The sequence below is a fragment of the Pipistrellus hanaki genome (genome assembly GCF_964339955.1).
Source record: "Pipistrellus hanaki genome assembly, chromosome: X".
NCBI lineage: Eukaryota > Metazoa > Chordata > Mammalia > Chiroptera > Vespertilionidae > Pipistrellus > Pipistrellus hanaki.
This window is the reverse complement of record NC_140524.1, coordinates 48,065,264-48,082,822: the sequence shown is the minus strand read 5'-3', so window position 1 is coordinate 48,082,822 and position 17,559 is coordinate 48,065,264. Positions and strand designations below refer to the sequence as shown.

General features: G+C 36.3%; 1 protein-coding gene across 1 annotated transcript in view; it reads left to right on the top strand.

Annotated features, from left to right (window-relative positions):
• DNAAF6 (dynein axonemal assembly factor 6) overlaps nucleotides 1–17,559 on the top strand; it is an 85,796-nt gene that overhangs the window by 18,544 nt on the left and 49,693 nt on the right. The window contains exons 2-5 of the mRNA XM_084870529.1: nucleotides 1,118–1,288; nucleotides 5,428–5,500; nucleotides 7,321–7,426; nucleotides 10,260–10,356. Coding sequence (XP_084726655.1) covers nucleotides 1,121–1,288; nucleotides 5,428–5,500; nucleotides 7,321–7,426; nucleotides 10,260–10,356 — 444 coding nt within the window. The 5' untranslated portion in view covers nucleotides 1,118–1,120. The remainder of the gene's footprint in view (nucleotides 1–1,117; nucleotides 1,289–5,427; nucleotides 5,501–7,320; nucleotides 7,427–10,259; nucleotides 10,357–17,559) is intronic.

The following is a 17,559-nucleotide window of genomic DNA, read 5'->3' as shown; positions in this document are numbered from 1 at the left end:
TTCCCAGATGCCCAGGGCCTGCTGAGGCTCAGGTAACCAGGGCTGGCTGAGGCTTGCGCTACCGGCAGTGACAGCAGTAGAAGTGTGATGGGGGTGCAGCTTTCCCCTGATCACTGAGTCACCTCCCACCACTGAGGTCTCCCAGACTGTGAGAGGGGGCAGGCCGGGTTGAAGGAGCCCCCCTCCAGTGCATGAGTTTTCATGCACTGGGCCTCTAGTAAAAGCATAATATGCAAATCTACTGAATGACCAAACAGCAGAATGACTCTCTGGACAACCTTCTGGATGACTATGCTATGACACACACTGGCTCCAGGCCAGCCAAGGCAGGTGAGATGCAATTGGTTGGGTGGCCCTGCCTTCACCCCATGACCGCCCCACAGGAGGCGGCTCAGGCTACCCTATCTGGGGTGAATAATGGAGGGACTTTATGATTGATTGCCCCTTAGAGGGAGGACCAGACCACTGGCCAGCAGGGTGATCGATGGGGGTGAGGGGCCTCCATGATCACCCCAAAGAGGGAGGCCAAGCCACCTTCTGTGTGGCCCAAGCAAGGTGGACAGGGCCTCCCTCTGCTGGGTGATCCATTGTGCAGCCCTGCAGATGGATCACTCCAAAGAGGGAGGCCCAGGCTACCCAGCTGGTGCTGCTGGTGGGTGGGCGAGGCTTCTGATCTATCCACCCACAGAGGGATACCCAGACCACTGGCCATTGATGCTGTTGCAGGTGTGCGGGGCCAGCCAACAGAGGGAGACCCAGGCCAGCCAAGGGATCGCACCCCAGGCCTGCTGCTCACAGAGGGAGGCAACTGGTGGTGTAGGAGGGGAGGGGCAGCACAGCACAGATGGCAAGCAGCGGCAGTGGTGGGGGCAGGGCCAGAGCAGTGGCAGTGGTGGAGGCAGGGCCAGCTGCCAGCAGCCAGGGAAAGGAGATTCTTGATAGGCCTTGATCACTGACCAGGCCTAGGGACCCTATCCATGGGGTCATGGATTGAGAGAGGGCACAGGTTGGGCTGAGGAACACCCCCACCCCTGCAAGAATTTTGTGCACTGGGCCTCTAGTGTCTTAAATAAAATAGAGCACTAAAATACCACTTTCTGATTATTTTCTTCTTCAGAATATGGAATTGGACAATATGGAACCTGAATATGTAGAAACTGAAAATATGGAAACGGAAACTATGGAATCAGAAAATATGGAAACTGAAACTATTTCTTCAGTTTCAGCTCTGCAAGCCCTCTCTAAACTACTTTATCCTGAAGAAGAGGATGATTTTGAGTCTGAACAGGTGGTTGTATACTTACAGATGAATTAGTTTTGTTCACAATATGCTGTGAAACTGTATTTGAACAACTTGTCCCAACCTTGCTGTGGGAGTAAGGCTCTGTCATCTGATACATTTGCAGGAAGTTGCAGGGTTGATTATGTATGAGAGTAAAACCTCTAGTACATTTCTAGCAAACAATTACATTTTTTCTAAGCTACCTGAATGCTAAATAGGAAAATTGTTCAGTAACTATGGTAGCAATAGCTACATTTGAAAATGTTTGTCATTTATATTTATGGTCATAGAATGCTTGACAACCATTATATAGTGTGATAGTTAGGATTTTTAAGCGTAGACAGTATTCCATAAAATAAATAATTTCAACTATACAGTATTAATTATGGCACCCCAATCCAATCCACTTATTCTTTTTCATTTGTCTATAGATGAAAGGAGAACAGAAAATATTTTGATCCAAATAAGGGGACGAACTAGCTGCAGCCTACTAAAATTGGCCTCTGGGTACATGATTATATAAAGCGGTGGAATGTAATTAGGTAGTTGAATAGAATTTGGGGTCAGGACAAGTGACCCCAGGGAAGCTTGCAGCAACAAGATGGGCTTTATTTTGGATAGGAAATTTCCATGAGCTGATCTTTAGCTATATCACGGTCAATGCCAATATTCCCAGTATAACAAAAATACTTTGTATATTTCCTCTTTTTCTACTCCTTAGATATCAGCAAACCTTGGCAATCAGACTGCCTAAGTCAAACAAAATTTGGGGCAGAAACCTCATACTATAGTGGAATATATCACTTTGCTTTCACTTATTTCAATACAGTTTTTCATTATTATAACCAGTTAACCATGAGCAACCAATCTCCCATAAAAATGCATATCAATTTGCTCCTCCAAAAATTCTTTTTTGCCATAGTGTAGAAAAACAAGAGATAGGATATTTAGTGAACTTAGCTTCCACTCTTCAGAAAGAGCTTAGGTGGAACACAAGCAGAATAATATAAGGCATGCAAAGGAACCAAGATATTTGAGTAAGGGAAAAGTCTTAGTTGAGGCCAAAAATAAAGAAAAATAGGAATAACACCTTGTATATATGCATAGGAGAAAAAGTTAGGAGCATGTGTCAATTAAGTTGGGAAGGCAAGCTCATTTTTGCTATCTTAATTGAAATAGAATAATACATGCTGGGAAAGGCGGGGTTATGTCAGATACAAAAGTATACTAACTATTTTAGAAACAGTACTCTTACATAAAAGGAAATGGAACTTGTATTTGGAACAGATTCAGAGATGAGGAATTACCCGGGTAACAAAGCCCCCTTTGACGTTTAAGTATGGCCATATTTACCTAGAGGTGTTTCTCAGGTAAAGATGAGTGCTTATGAGAACAGAGAAATTAAGATCATTTTACCAAATTGTACAATTTATAGGAGAAAATTACTATAATAATGTGTGAGTCTGTATATCTGGGTTATAAGCAATTCTGAGATAATTGGTCATTCAGACACCTCCGTACAGATATCAGAAGATATAGAATTGGATTATCAGAACAATAGGAGAGTAATGAATGTTTTTAATGAACTATTAAATTTTTCAGGAGAGAAATGTTTTTTTATTTTTCACATGTATTAATCTTAGGAACTGTGGAATGACGACAAGAGTGATGTGCTTTTGAAAATACACTCTCTGAAAACAGCTTTAAAATTGTTCATACACATTGTTTCATTTATACTACCCCCCACTAGAAGAATCTGGGAGATTGGAAAGAGACTATGACTGTTGTTTGTTTTTAAACTTACAAGGGGACCATAAAACCTGTGGGAAATACTGTTCACTATTCTTAACAAACATTGTAACAAAAATGTTCTAATTCTCAAACATATTGCAAAGTGGAATGAATTGCAATGATAAAATTGCTCAGATAATTGGATATGGATTCACAGTGAAGGCTGAAATGATATTCTTATAAAAAAGAGTTGCCAGATGAGTTTTAATGTTTTTATAAACCTGATATATCTTTTTACTTGAAATTTTTATTTTTAATCATTTATTTTCATTAAGTTAATAAACTGAAACTCCCCCTGTGTTCTAGTATACTGACCCAATCATCACTCTTCATGGACAGCATACCAATTTTTGTCAGAAATGTTCAAGTTTTTACTTCTACAGATTTTAATTTTTCATGCAAGGAGGCACTCAACAAAACAAGAGGTCCTCATGTTCCAAGAAATGCTTTAACCTGATTGACTATTAGTATTCCAGTGATTAATAATTTAAGAAAAGCACTACAAGTCTATATGACCTTAGTGCTTATAAAGCAAAAAAAAAGTACAAAATATTGTCTTGGGATTTTCATATTAAAATGCCTGTAATACTTTAACCACATACTTAGCACTTTTGAAGCACCTTTTGGAAAGGAAGAATCACTGTCTCAGAAACTGTTGACATGTTATAAATTAATTTTTGATGTATAGCTGTTGGAATAATTTAGCATAAAAAGACCCAGGTGAGCTTTTCCACCATCTTTCAAGGACAGACTTTATCTTTCCCAAGCAGCACATTATAGCTTTCATACATGTCTTTAATCTTGGGATATTAGTATGGGGACCTGAGAAAGAAGAGCTAGAGATGCTTGTTTGCCAAGATCCAAGAAGATAAGAATTTTGGTTTTTTTTGTTTTGTTTTGTTTTTTACTGGAATGAATTGGAACGTGGAATCTGACATCAACAAGAACAATTAGTGAAAAAAAAGTGTGTGTATGTGTAGGAGGGTCGTTTCTTGAAATATCAGAGAATCCCTGAGAGGGACAAATGAAGTGGTTGCCACTATAATGATGGCATAGTATGTGTTATACTTATTTGAAAAAGGAAAGCTGTTCTTATACTGGTGCATCAGAGGCAGTCCTACTGGAGTATGGAGTATGTATACTTGTGTAGAATATGGCAAAATAAACTTGAACTTGTATGAAGACTGTAATGGTTCAGCATATAATTGACCCTATTAATTTGGGATTGCTGTTTAAATCCACCAGTTCAGCATCATCAAGTGGTGGGATGAAGTAGTGTTTCATACCCACAGTGGAGAGAAGTAAAAGCTGAAATCAGGACTTTTGAATTTGAATGAGTTGTTTGATGTCTATATACTTAGACTCTATTAGTGGTTTGTTTTTATTTCTATAAAACTTTCCCAGCCATGGTCAGGTTGTTCAGTTGATTTGAACATCATTTCATGCAACTAAAGGTTGCAGGTTCGATTCCTGGTTAGGACATATGTATACCTAGGTTATAGGTTCCATCCCTGTTCAGGGCCTGTATGGGAGACAGCCAATTGATGCTTCTCTCTCAAATAAATCTCTCTCTCTCTCTCTCTCTCTCTCTCTCTCTCTCTCTCTCCCTTTCCCTCTCTCTATCTCCCTCCCCCTCTTTCTCTCCTTCCCTCTCTCTTTCCCTCCCTCTTTTTCTAAAACCAATAAACATACCCTGTGGTAAGTATTAAAAAAAAACAAACACATTTTCCCATACTTCTATCCCCCATCTAACCATGACCAGACACTGTCAAAATCCAAAAGTGTCGATGCACTTGGTTCTGACCTTCAAAGATATGACTGCGGCTCGTTCCACTGTCCTCAGGAATCCATAATTCACTGGGCTGGAACGAGGGACTTAGTCTAATCAAAGATCAATTCTTCCTTAGAGTCTACTAAACCAAACGATTTTTAAAAAAATATATTTTATTGATTTTTTTACAGAGAGGAAGGGAGAGGGATAGAGAGCTAGAAACATCTATGAGAGAGAGATATTGATCAGCTGCCTCCTGCACACCCCTTACTGGGGATGTACCCGCAACCAATGTACATGCCCTTGACCGGAATCGAACCTGGGATCCTTCAGTCCACAGACCGATGTACCATCCACTGAGCCAAACCCACTTAGGCAAACCAAATGATTTTTGAAAGAAAAGGAAAACACATTAAAAAAAAAACAAAACTTGACATCTGGCTTTCTGCTGTATAACAACTATAGGTAATTAAACTGGAAAGATCTATGAAATTTTAGGTGGGAAGCTTATCAATTTAAAATATTACTGGTCACATATGTTAGACAAGTAGTACAAAAAGTTGGGCTTTTTCTTCTCTCATAGTCTAATTGTTTATCTGCAATTGGATCCATGGGTCCTGGGGATATTGGACCACCAAAAACAGAAATGCATAAAGGTAAGTTATTTAATAAAGTATATAGGCCAAAATAATTAGTACAATCTTTTCTTTGGGGACAAAAGTATAAGGGGAGTAATACTAACACTAGCACTTATCAATGATGACTTTAAATAATTATAGAAATGATGAAGTCATTTACATATAAAGATGCTGATTATTCTACTATTGCAGGTACGTTGTTTTTATAATTATGGAAATTAATTTGCCTTAAATTATTCACATATTTTGACATATTTCCTGAGATAGAAAACCTCAAAGTGATGTATGGTTAAATAACTAATAACTTAGAATCTGGTTATCAAGATGCTTAGCTTTTTAACCTTCTATCCTGCTATATTCTGGCAATGTCACATAATTTATTCATTATTTTGTTCAATAAATATTTATTGAGTGTCTATTATATACCAGGCAGTATGATCATCTCTGAGACTACAATAGAAATCAAAATAGAAAAGATCTCTGCCCCCATTAAGCTGATAGTCTTTTGCAAAACAATAAAAAAAACTACACAATTTTATCTTATATTTAAATGTTTATAAATTAAACCCATGGGTAACTTATACAGTCACAGGTCCAATAAACTGGAATAAATATTGTTGGATATGTTCCCAGCATTTTAGACTATACATTTTCACAGAGGTGAACATTTTATACATCTTAAAAAATATAGAAAGTTTTAATTTAGCTAAGACTATAGAAAGTTCTCACCAATTTAGCTAATTATAAATGATTTTATCTGAAATAAAATTATTTAAAATAATGGATAAAAATAAGGTCTGAGGGGATGATTTTAAAATTTCAGTTATTTTTGCTCAATGTACTCAGAGTCTATTTACCTCATTATATATATGAAATCAGGCTTTTAAAGCCCATGCTAGACAGAAACAGATAATTCAATAAATTAGCAGAATTAAAAACCTGACAATCAGGTGCATTTGGGGGAGATGCTTAAAAGGACTCCAAATAATGTTGTATTCCAAATCTGGCTCTCTATTCGTGCCCTAATAGTTGGAAAAAAACATAAGATGGGTTTTGTGTGCCTATTTACTTTTAAACTTTTAAAGATATGTAGAAACTCATATGTGTTCTCAGTTCTACTTAAGGATAACTGATAGAGATTTTCTTTATAGCCTATGTCTACATGAAGAAAATACTGGATAAAAAATTAACATTTTAAGTTTTTTTAATAGATGGTATATTTAAAAAATTATGTCAAACTTGAATGAAATATGTATCAAAGGGCTTTTATACTAGTATGGTAAAACACAATGCATGATAATACATTTGTATCTAAATCAAAGTGATTATTTTTTTCTTTTATATAAAATATTTTACATGTGATTCTGTTTATGTTTCAGAAAAATATAGTATTTATTTGCATATAATTATATACAATGTCATTTTATACATTATATATTGTTATTAGATGTGTGTATATATACATATATATATATATATTCAGTATATGAAAGAGAGAGAAAAAAGGAGGGAGAGAGAAGGATGGAGGGAGGAAGGGAGTAACTACAATAGATATATAGATATCATAATGCTATCATTCATTATCTCTAGGTAGTTGGATTATAGATTATTTTATTTATTTAAATGCCTTTTCCAATATTTTACAATTATTATTATGATTCTATGATGTATTGGTTGCATGTTGATTAAACTATTTAATCAGTTGTTATTAATTTAGATTTTTTAACCAAAATAAAAAATGTTTTACTTTAATGATCTCAAGCTAAGTGTAAAGAACAGGAGTGATTTTGAGGGGAAAATGGGCAACAGCTTCAGCTTTATCTTCCCTTTTTTTACAGTTATCCCTCAAACCAGTAATGAAACTAGCGAGGACATCTGGAATCCAGAAGAAGTTCCAGAAGGAGCAGAGCATGCTGACATGTGGGATGTTAGAGAAATACCAGAGTAAGTCAAATGAAGCCAGGAATGTGTTCAAGGGTTTAAACTAGATGTGTCATCTGATATCACTCTATTTTTGACAAGATTCATAAAGTGACTTCTACCACATAAAAGATAAAACTACAGTGACACACAGAAGGCATGTGTAACTGGTTATTTTTCCTTCTAAAGCAGAAAAAAAAAAAACCAATAAAACATAAGACCTTCCTCTTGCTTATTATCTAACAAAAAATGAAAAACCCAGTAATTTCCATTATAAATTTATATTAAATGTCCATTATTTGTATAATGTAGAATTAAGAAAATAGTGTGTTCAATTACAAGCATTCATAAAAACTAAATTATTACACCATGTTTATATGTGAAAGACCTGCTTTTAGTTATTAGGTGTTCCACATTGATTATGACTATAAATCTGTATCCAATGCTTTAAAAAATTCTGTGCTTCTATCTTTTTTAAAAAAATATATTTTATTGATTTTTCTTACAGAGAGGAAGGGAGAGGGATAGAGAGCTAGAAGCGTCGATGAGAGAGAAACATGGACCAGCTGCCTCTTGCACACCCCCTACCGGGGATGTGCCCGCAACCAATGTACATGTACTTGACCGGAATCGAACCTGGGACCTTTCAGTCTGCAGACCGATGCTCTACCACTGAGCCAAACCGGTTTCGGCTGTGCTTCTATCTTTAAAGTCAGTTCTGAAAATAGAATCAGTAGGAGACTGCAGATAACTGGGGAAAAGTACTCAACTTTTAAATAAACAATGTCAAAAATTTATAAACCTCATAAAAAACAACAACGAACAAACAAACAAACAAAAAACCCTTCAGTCTGCATTTTAAGAATGAAGAGAGTAACCCTAGCCAGTTTGGCTTAGTGGATAGAACATCGGCCTGCAGACCAAAGGATCCTGGGTTCAATTCTGGTCAAGGCAGGCAACCAATGGATATTTCTCTCTCTGTTTTTCCCTCTCTCTTCTACCCTTTCTGAAAATCAATGGAAAAATACCCTCCAGGGAGGATAAAAAAAGAAAGAAAAGAAAAGAATGGAGAGTAAATCTCATGTTTATACATAACACATACATATCCATATGAAAGGTAAGAATTAGGTCACTCATTTGTTATATTGTCTAATAAATGTCAATTGTCCATATGTGGCAAGCTCCAAATTGGAGTAAACTCTCACTTTTCCTGATGTTTGATATTCTGTAGAAAGAACATCCACGAAAGCTTTATGGGAATGCTAGTAAGTCACTCATTCAAGATATGAAGAAAATGGCTTTTAATGTTTTTAAAAAGTATGCATTTTCAATCTTATGCAATTATATTTCAAATGTCCCAATGGTACAGAGGAAAATGAGTAAAGAACGTGGACAGGTTGTTCACAAAAGAAGAATGACTAGTAGACAAATAAAAAATTGTAAAGGCCTGATCTAAGTCACTGGCCTCAGGGAAAAGCATTAGGGTCGTTATTTGAGAGATTTTTTAAGGTAGATTTGATATTTTGATTACATATAATGAATGAGAGGAAAGTGTAAAAAAATGATGCTAAGGTTATTATCTTGGGTGACTGAGTTATGAATTGTGGGCCCATTAATTGTAATTGGGAATGTATGTGGAAGGGAAGCAATGAGTTTGTTTTTGGATGTGTGAACAGTGTGGTGCCTTTGAGATATCCAGGCAGATACATACAGTAAGAAGTTGGAAAATTGCTTCTGGAGATGAGAAGAGCAGCAGCTAGAGCAAATCAATTTGGGAATCATGGACATATGGGTCAATACTTTTCTATTTAGTTTTATCCTGGCCTAATCTTTGTAAATACCTGATAGATGTTATAGTCTACTAAAGAAAAAAAATGACCCATATCAAATGGCTACTTATTGTCAACCCTGTTTCAGCTCAGAGAAATCCCTTTTTCATTCCTTGGCATCAAAAGTTCAATGTAATCTTTTAGTCTTCATGTCCAGAGATTTACCATTTCTTCATTAGGATAGAATTATATACAAAAGATCATTTGTAAATGTTTGTTTACTTCATTCCATCTAAAATGATAGGGTATATTTTGGCTGGGTGCTTCTATAAAACATCCAACCTCTAATGGCCCAAGTTTGGGCCCAAGGAAAAATTTGTGAATTGTCATGCGTAAACTGAAATACAGGAAAAATTTTCAATGAGCTAAGAATTCTATATGACTTGATTCAAAACATCATAGTGTAGATGTGTTGACTACATTACCAGTGTTTCTATTGTAGAATTTTAGAGGTGGAAAAGATAGAAATCATTTAATTCAAATCCACCCCTTCTACATTGTAAAAATGTAGAAGCAGAGACTCCATGGGTTTGTGGCTTTACCAAGGTCACACAATTAGTGACAGAAATGGTATGAAACCTGGATTGTTGAACTCTACTTTGTGGCTTATATTTAGCAGAGGAAAGTTTCTGTCTATCCATCAAACTGGCTTATGGACCCACTATTTTCCTGTGCCACTGTTTTTCTGGAAAGAACCTCCTTTTTTTCTTCTACATTGAATTTTATTAGACTCTTATTAGAAATTCCCTCAATCTATTTTATATGTATAGATCTAAAACAGTTAAGCTTTATTTTAGAAAAAAAAGTATATATGATATAAATTCTGCTTTCCAGTGTTAGGCATTTTTAGTGGAATTTCTAGACTTCTATTCCTTTATGTTCTGCTATATGCCTGAAAAAGTGCAAGTATTTTATTTAGTCCTTTTATTTTTTTGTAATGGCACTTTTCTCATAAGTTTCTAGTTTTCTGCTCTATGACAGGAAATTTCTCTTTCATTTGAACCTCTGTATCAATGACTTTTTTTCAGGTATGATATTATATACAAACAGCAGGTGGGAACTGAGGATGTATTCCTAGGACTTACAAAAAAAGACTCGTCAACAGCGTGTTGTGAGGATCTCGTGGTAAGCTTTTCCCCACTTACCCACTTCCCCATTTTCCTTATGATTTTTATAGCTAAATTGACTGTTGCATACATAACACTGTAGGCAAGGCTGTAAACTCTTTAAAAATAATGGTTGCTATACTTCAAGTACTAAGGGAATAATGGGATAGACAGTTTAAATTTGATAAACATGTTCAAAATAAATTAACCTTACACATATGGGTAAGATTTACAAATAAACGTAATATAATCATGACATAATACACTATTTCTAGTTCTATTAAAACTTCCCAATCTGATTGAACTGAATTTCTTTAATCCTTCTTCTATCTCATGTATGCCATCTGATTGGTTAATAATGTATCATGAGTTGACAGGCAATGAGAATGAAATATTTTCTTTCCTGAATTTGTCTTATCTCTTATGTCTGTGTTTCTTTTAATGATCCATCTTGCATTGGGAAGTTTAAAAAGGGATATTTTTCTTAATATTTGGAACTTCTGATTTAAAACTTTTAAAAAAATCTAAAGTGTAACTTGGCTTCCTAATCTGAATGACACTACACCATATTGGAGAACATCTTTTGCCAAGCCACTGTTCTTATGTAATTAAAATAACAACACCAACAATATTAGTTAAAATGACCTTATTTTTGTTTATTTGAGCCTCATAATGATCTTGTTGAAAGGTCTGAGTATAACTAAGAGTGCAGAATGCAACTCATTTTAACAATATACACTAGTAATTTTGTTGCTGAGAATGTATTTTTTTGAGATCTGGGGCTGTACATCTTTTACTTTCCTTCTCTTTTTTAATTTTTATTTATTTATTTATTTATTTAAAATACATTTTATTGATTTTTTTTAGAGAGGAAGAGAGAGGGACAGAGAGTTAGAAACATCGATGAGAGAGAATCATCGCTCAGCTGCCTCTTGCACACCTCCTACTGGGGATGTGCCCGCAACCAAGGAACATGCCCTTGACCAGAATTGAACCTGGGATCTTTCAGTCTGCAGGCTGACGCTCTATCCACTGAGCCAAACCGGTTTTGGCTTCTTTTGTTCTCTTACAATACTGTATAGTATAGGGTACTGAGGTGCCCATAGGAGATGCTTAATATTTTCCCCTTAAACAAATGATAAATGGAATTTCTCTTTTGCACCAACTTCAGGCTTTCTCTTATTAGTAAGATCAAGTAGCAGAGTGTGAATAGTGATTTTAAGTACCTCAGATTTTTCAAACTTGAATGAGTGAAGGTTTCAAGTGATCTTGAAGTAAATAGCCCCATAGTTTGTTTGTTAATTTTCACATGAGGATAATTTTTCCCCATTGAATTTTTTTTTTAAAGAAAGAGTATAAGGGAGGGGAAAGAGACAAAGAGAGAGAAACATCGAGAACAGATAGAATCGGTTTCTAAGAGTCGCACAGGGAGTACAGATTAGCAAGCTAAGGGGTAGCAAAACTCTAAAAGAAGGTAAGGGTCCTTTGGACAGGATTTTATGACCAAGCAGCCAGAGCTGCGGCGGTGGAGACCTCTCCCAGAGCTATGGGTTCAGAGGGAAGGCTGCTCCATCTTACCAGGAAAGGAGGATCTTCTCTGAGGCCTGGAAAACCCACAGCCAAGGAGACTATAGAGCAGCTGTGACGCCCCAATCGGCGCAAACACGTGGATTCAAGGGAGTTTTTCAATCACCCACGGAAAGGTCAGAGTTTGCGGAGAAAACGTGAGGGTTCTGGGTCACCGCGGCGCAAGCAGTGACTGTACCCATGGTGTGCCCCAGCGGCCCCGAGCCCCCAGAGGCCCTGAGCCCCCAGAGGGCTCCAGAGGCCCTGCTTCCCAGTGGTCCCGCCCCGCCACCGGTGGTCCCGGCCCCACGCTGCCACCAGCGGCCCCGCGCCCAGAGCTGAGCCAAAAGAGACAGGGGCTCCAGGGAGAATCACACTGCAAGACCCAGTGCTGGGTTTGGCGTGATCTTTCCTAAAATTGGGTCTTTTAAAAACAAACAAACAAACAAAACAAAAAACAAGGGACTCGGGACAAATTGTTAAGAATCGGGACCATCCCGCCAAAAGCAGTACAACTGGACAACTTGGCACAGACCCAGCCTACGCCTGATCCCCCTCACCCTCTTGCTTCTGAGTACTAGGGAAGGACTGCCCAGTTTGGCATATCTTGGAAGACTGCAGGGGGAAATTGCCTTCCTGGAAACAGGGGATCAGAGCAAGAAGAAATAATCTGGGAAAGGAGTCAATCTGGGAGCCTGCACCCAGGCAGCTTTCCTCGACAAAACATGGAGCCATAGAGAAAGAAGGCTAGAGCAGCCAAAAAGACTGGGAAGTCAAACCAGAAACACTGCCACCTAGGGGCTGAAATACAAACTGACCCCCCCCCCCCTTTTTTTAAACTTTCTTTTTTTTAATTATTTTTTTTATTACTTTTAATTAATCAAAAGTAAATGGACACAAAGAACTAAGAAATAGCCTACTTAAAATTAAGGACTAGCTTACAAAACTGAGGTGCAGTGGAACGCAGGGATCTGCAATACTGTCTGGACCGAGAAATAAGCGTGCCAAATATAATAACAGAGGAAGTGAATGACCACTTTTAAACATTTTTTATGCTAATTTCTCTATTTTGTATTTTATTTTCATCTTTTACATCTTTTAGTTTATTTTCATTTTTTACATCTTTTAATTAAGAAACGAATTTTTTTTCTTTTTTCCTCACTTGATTTGACCTTTGCAATTATTACATTTTTCAATTTCAATCATCATTATTACTACTGCTATTTTGCATGTTTTGTGTTTTTTTTGTGTGTGTGTGTTTTTTTTCCTTACCATTTTAATTTCTTTTTATTTTACATTTGGACTAGTCTTCATTCTATTTTAATCTCTACTATAGCATCATTCAACCCTACATCAACTTGACCTTTATGCCATCATTCTCTTACTAACCTTTACCCTTTTCATCTCCTGTTTATCTTATTCCTTTCCGAATTTAGTTTTTTCCTATTTTTTCTGTATACCCCCTGCTAAAATTCTTACCATACTTATAGACCTCATTTTCAAACCCTGTTCGTAGTGTATAAATACTACTCTGTTCACTATATTAACTAGTTAATAAAAGAAAGAAAAAACAAAAAACAAAAACAAAAACTGTTGTCCTCTCTATACTTTTTATTATTGTTTGTGTGAATGTTGATTATATAGAATTTTTATGCTTTTTAGTGAAATTGATATGCTTATTCTTTTGTTGTTATTGTTGCTTAGTATTTTTTAATTGCTTTGTTTTTGTTTATTTTTTACTTCTGATTATTGTAGCCTTGCTTAATAATAGTGGATATTGTAGTTTGTATTAAACTCCAAGTATTGTTGCAGGCATTTGTGGGGATTCGTGGCTGTTCTATGGGAATTTTCTCCATATATATATATATATGTATATATACATATATATATATATATTATATATATATATATATAGTTTGTTTCCCCTTACTCTCTTAGTCTGCTTCTCTCTCTCTCTCTCTCTCTCTCCCTCTCTCTCTCTTTTTCCTTTCTTCTTTCTCCCCTACACCCTAAATTTCCTTTCTCTAGTGATCACCTTTATTAGAGGTTATTAATATCGTAAATACATTCCTGTTCAGTGCTTTTTGTGTTGTACCTGGTTGTGTTGTATTTTGTGCCTTTAAATCAACCCAGGAGAAAGAAAACCACATAACCAGACATCATGAAAAGAGAGACGATGGGCAGACAAAGAAATAGCCCGCACATGAAAGAAAAGCAGGCATCACCAGAAAAGGAAGTAAACAAGTTAGAGGCAAGCAACCTACCAGAGCAAGAATTCAGAGTAATGATCATAAGATGCCTAAAAAGAATGGAAGAGAAATTTGACAATAACCAAGAAGAAATGAAGAAGAACCAAGAGGAAATGAAGATGAACCAAGAAGAAATGAAAAATGACATCGCTAACATGAAGAACTCAATAAAAAGCATCAAGAGTAGACTAGAAGAAGCAGAGGACCGCATCAGTGAGCTAGAAGACAAGATGGAAAAAAATACCCAATTAGAGCAGCTTCTAGAAAAAAAAAGATTAAAAAGCAGGAGGAGAGCCTACGGGAGCTTTGGGACAATACAAAACAAAACAATACTAGAATAATATGGGTTCCAGAAGGAAAGGAAACTGAGGTAGACATGGAAAACGTATGTCAAGAAATAATGACAGAAAACCTTCCTGAGATAGTGAAGAAAAAACCCACACAAATCTAAGATGCTTGAAGAGTCCCAAGCAAAATGAATCCCAGAAGACCAATGCCAAGGCACATTATAATTAAATTGGCAAACACCAACGACAAAGTAAGAATCTTAAAAACAGCCAGAGAGAGACAGAAAGTTACATACAAAGGAACCCCCATCAGAATAACAACTGATTTCTCAACAGAAACTCATCAGGCCAGAGGGGAATGGGATGAAATATACAAAGTCATGCAAAGGAAGGGTCTGAATCCAAGAATACTGTACCCAGCAAGGCTATCATTCAAAATTGAAGGGGAAATCAGGAGCTTCACAGACAAAAACAGACTAAAAAAATTTATCTTCACCAAACCAGCAATGCAAGAAATGCTAAGGGGTCTACTGTAAAAATAAAGAAATAGGAAGTGAAGAAGGAACACAGGGGGATAGAATAAAAATGGTGTCAAATGAGTACCTATCATTAATAACTTTAAATGTAAATGGTTTAAATGCTCCAATCAAAAGACATAGGATAACAGATTGGATAAGAAAATTAGACCCATACATCTGTTGTCTACAAGAAACCCACCTCAGAAAAAAAGATGCACACAGACTGAGGGTGAAGGGATGGAAAAAGGTTTTCCAGGCAAATGGAAATGAAAAAAAAAGCTGGGGTAGCAATACTTATATCTGACAAATTAGATCTGAGAGTGAAGGACATAACAAGAGATAATGAAGGCCACTTCATAATACTAAAGGGAGCAATCCAACAAGAAGAAATAACCCTGGTAAATATATATGCACCCAATACAGGAGCAACCAAATACATAGAAAAAAAAACTGCTGGAGGACATTAAGGGAGAGATTAATAGCAATACAATCATAGTAAGAGATTTTAATACCCCACTGTCATCCTTCGACAAATCATCTAAACAAAAAATCAGCAATGAAATATCAATCCTAAATGATTCACTAGACCAGATGGAATTAATCGACATCTTCAGAATATTCCATCCCAAAGCCACAGAATATATATTCTTCTCAAGCGCACCTGGGACATTCTCAAAGATAGACCACATTTTGGGACATAGGCAAAGTCTCTTCAAATTCAAGAAGATAGAAATCAAATCAAGCATCTTCTCAGATCATAATGGCATAAAATTGGAAATTAACTGCAATAAAAATAATCCAAAGAAATCAAACACATGGAGACTAAACAGCATGCTATTAAACAAGGACTGGGTTACCAGAGAAATCAAGAAAGAAATTAAAAACATCCTGGCAACAAATGAGAAAGAAAACACAACAATCCAAAATCTATGGGACACAGCAAAAGCAGTTTTGAGAGGGAAGTTCATATTCCTACAAGCGTATTGCAAAAAACTATAAAAAATGGTAGCAAATGATCTAACTCTACAACTCAAAGAGTTAGAAAAAGAGCAACAAGAAAAGCCCAGTGTAAGCAGAAGGAAGGAAATAACAAAAATTAGAGCAGAGATAAACGACATACGGACCAAAGAAACAATACATAAGATCAACAAAACCAAGAGCTGGTTCTTTGAAAGGATAAACAAGATAGATGAACCTCTAGCCAGGCTAACCAAGAAACAAAGAGAGAGGACCCAAGTAAACAAAATCAGAAACGAAAGAGGTGAAATAACAAAAGGCCCCAACGAAATACAAAGGATTGTTACAAAATACTACGAACAACTCTATTCCAACAAACTGAACGACCTGGAGGAAATGGACATATTCCTAGAAAAATACAACCTTCCAAAACTCAATCAGGAAAAATCTAAAAATCTCAATAGAACAGTAACTTGGGAAGAAATTGAAACAGTCATCAAAAAGCTTCCAGCAAACAAAAGCCCAGGGCCAGATGGCTTTACAGGAGAGTTTTACCAAACATTCAAGAAAGAACTAAAACCTATCCTCCTCCGACTATTCCAAAAAATCCAAGAGGAAGGAACACTTCCAAACTCCTTCTATGAAGCCAGCATCACCCTAATACCAAAACCATATAAAGACAACTCAATGAAAGAGAATTACAGGCCAATATCCCTTATGAACATAGATGCCAAAATCCTCAACAAAATTCTGGCAAATCAGCTCCAGCAGAGCATCACAAAGATCATACACCATGACGAAGTAGGATTTATTCCAGGAATGCAAGGATGGTACAATATCTGCAAATTAATAAAGGTGATACATCACATAAACAAAATGAAAGATAAAAATCATATAGTCATATCAATTGATTCAGAAAAAGCGTGTGATAAAATCCTACACCCTTTCATGATAAAAACTCTCAACAAGGTGAGAGTACAAGGATCATACCTCAACATAATAAAAGCTATATATGATAAACCCACAGCCAACATCATACTCAATGGGCAAAAACTAAAACCGTTCTCTATATGAACAGGAACAAGACAGGGATGCCCACTATCGCCACTCCTCTTTGACATAGTACTGGAAGTACTAGCCATTGCAATTAGACAAGAGGAGGAAATAAAAGGCATCCAAATTGGAAAAGAAGAAGTAAAGTTATCCATATTTGCAGATGATATGATATTGTACATAAAAACCCCAAAAGACTCTATTAAAAAACTAATTGACTTAATAAATAAACTTGCCAATGTAGCAGGATACAAAATTAATGCCAAGAAATCTATGGCATTTCTATACACCAACAGTGAACTTATAGAAACAGAGACTAAAAAAGGAATTCCATTTACCATCGCACCAAAAAAATTAAGATACCTAGGAATAAACTTAACTAAGGAAGTAAAGGACCTATATGCCGAAAACTACACGACACTGAAAAAAAAGATAGAGGAAGATGTAAGGAGATGGAAGAACATACCATGTTCATGGATTGGTAGAATCAACATCATCAAAATGTCCATACTTCCAAAAGCAATCTATATGTTCAATGCACTCCCTATTAAAATACCAATGGCATATTTCACTGAACTGGAAAAAACTCTCC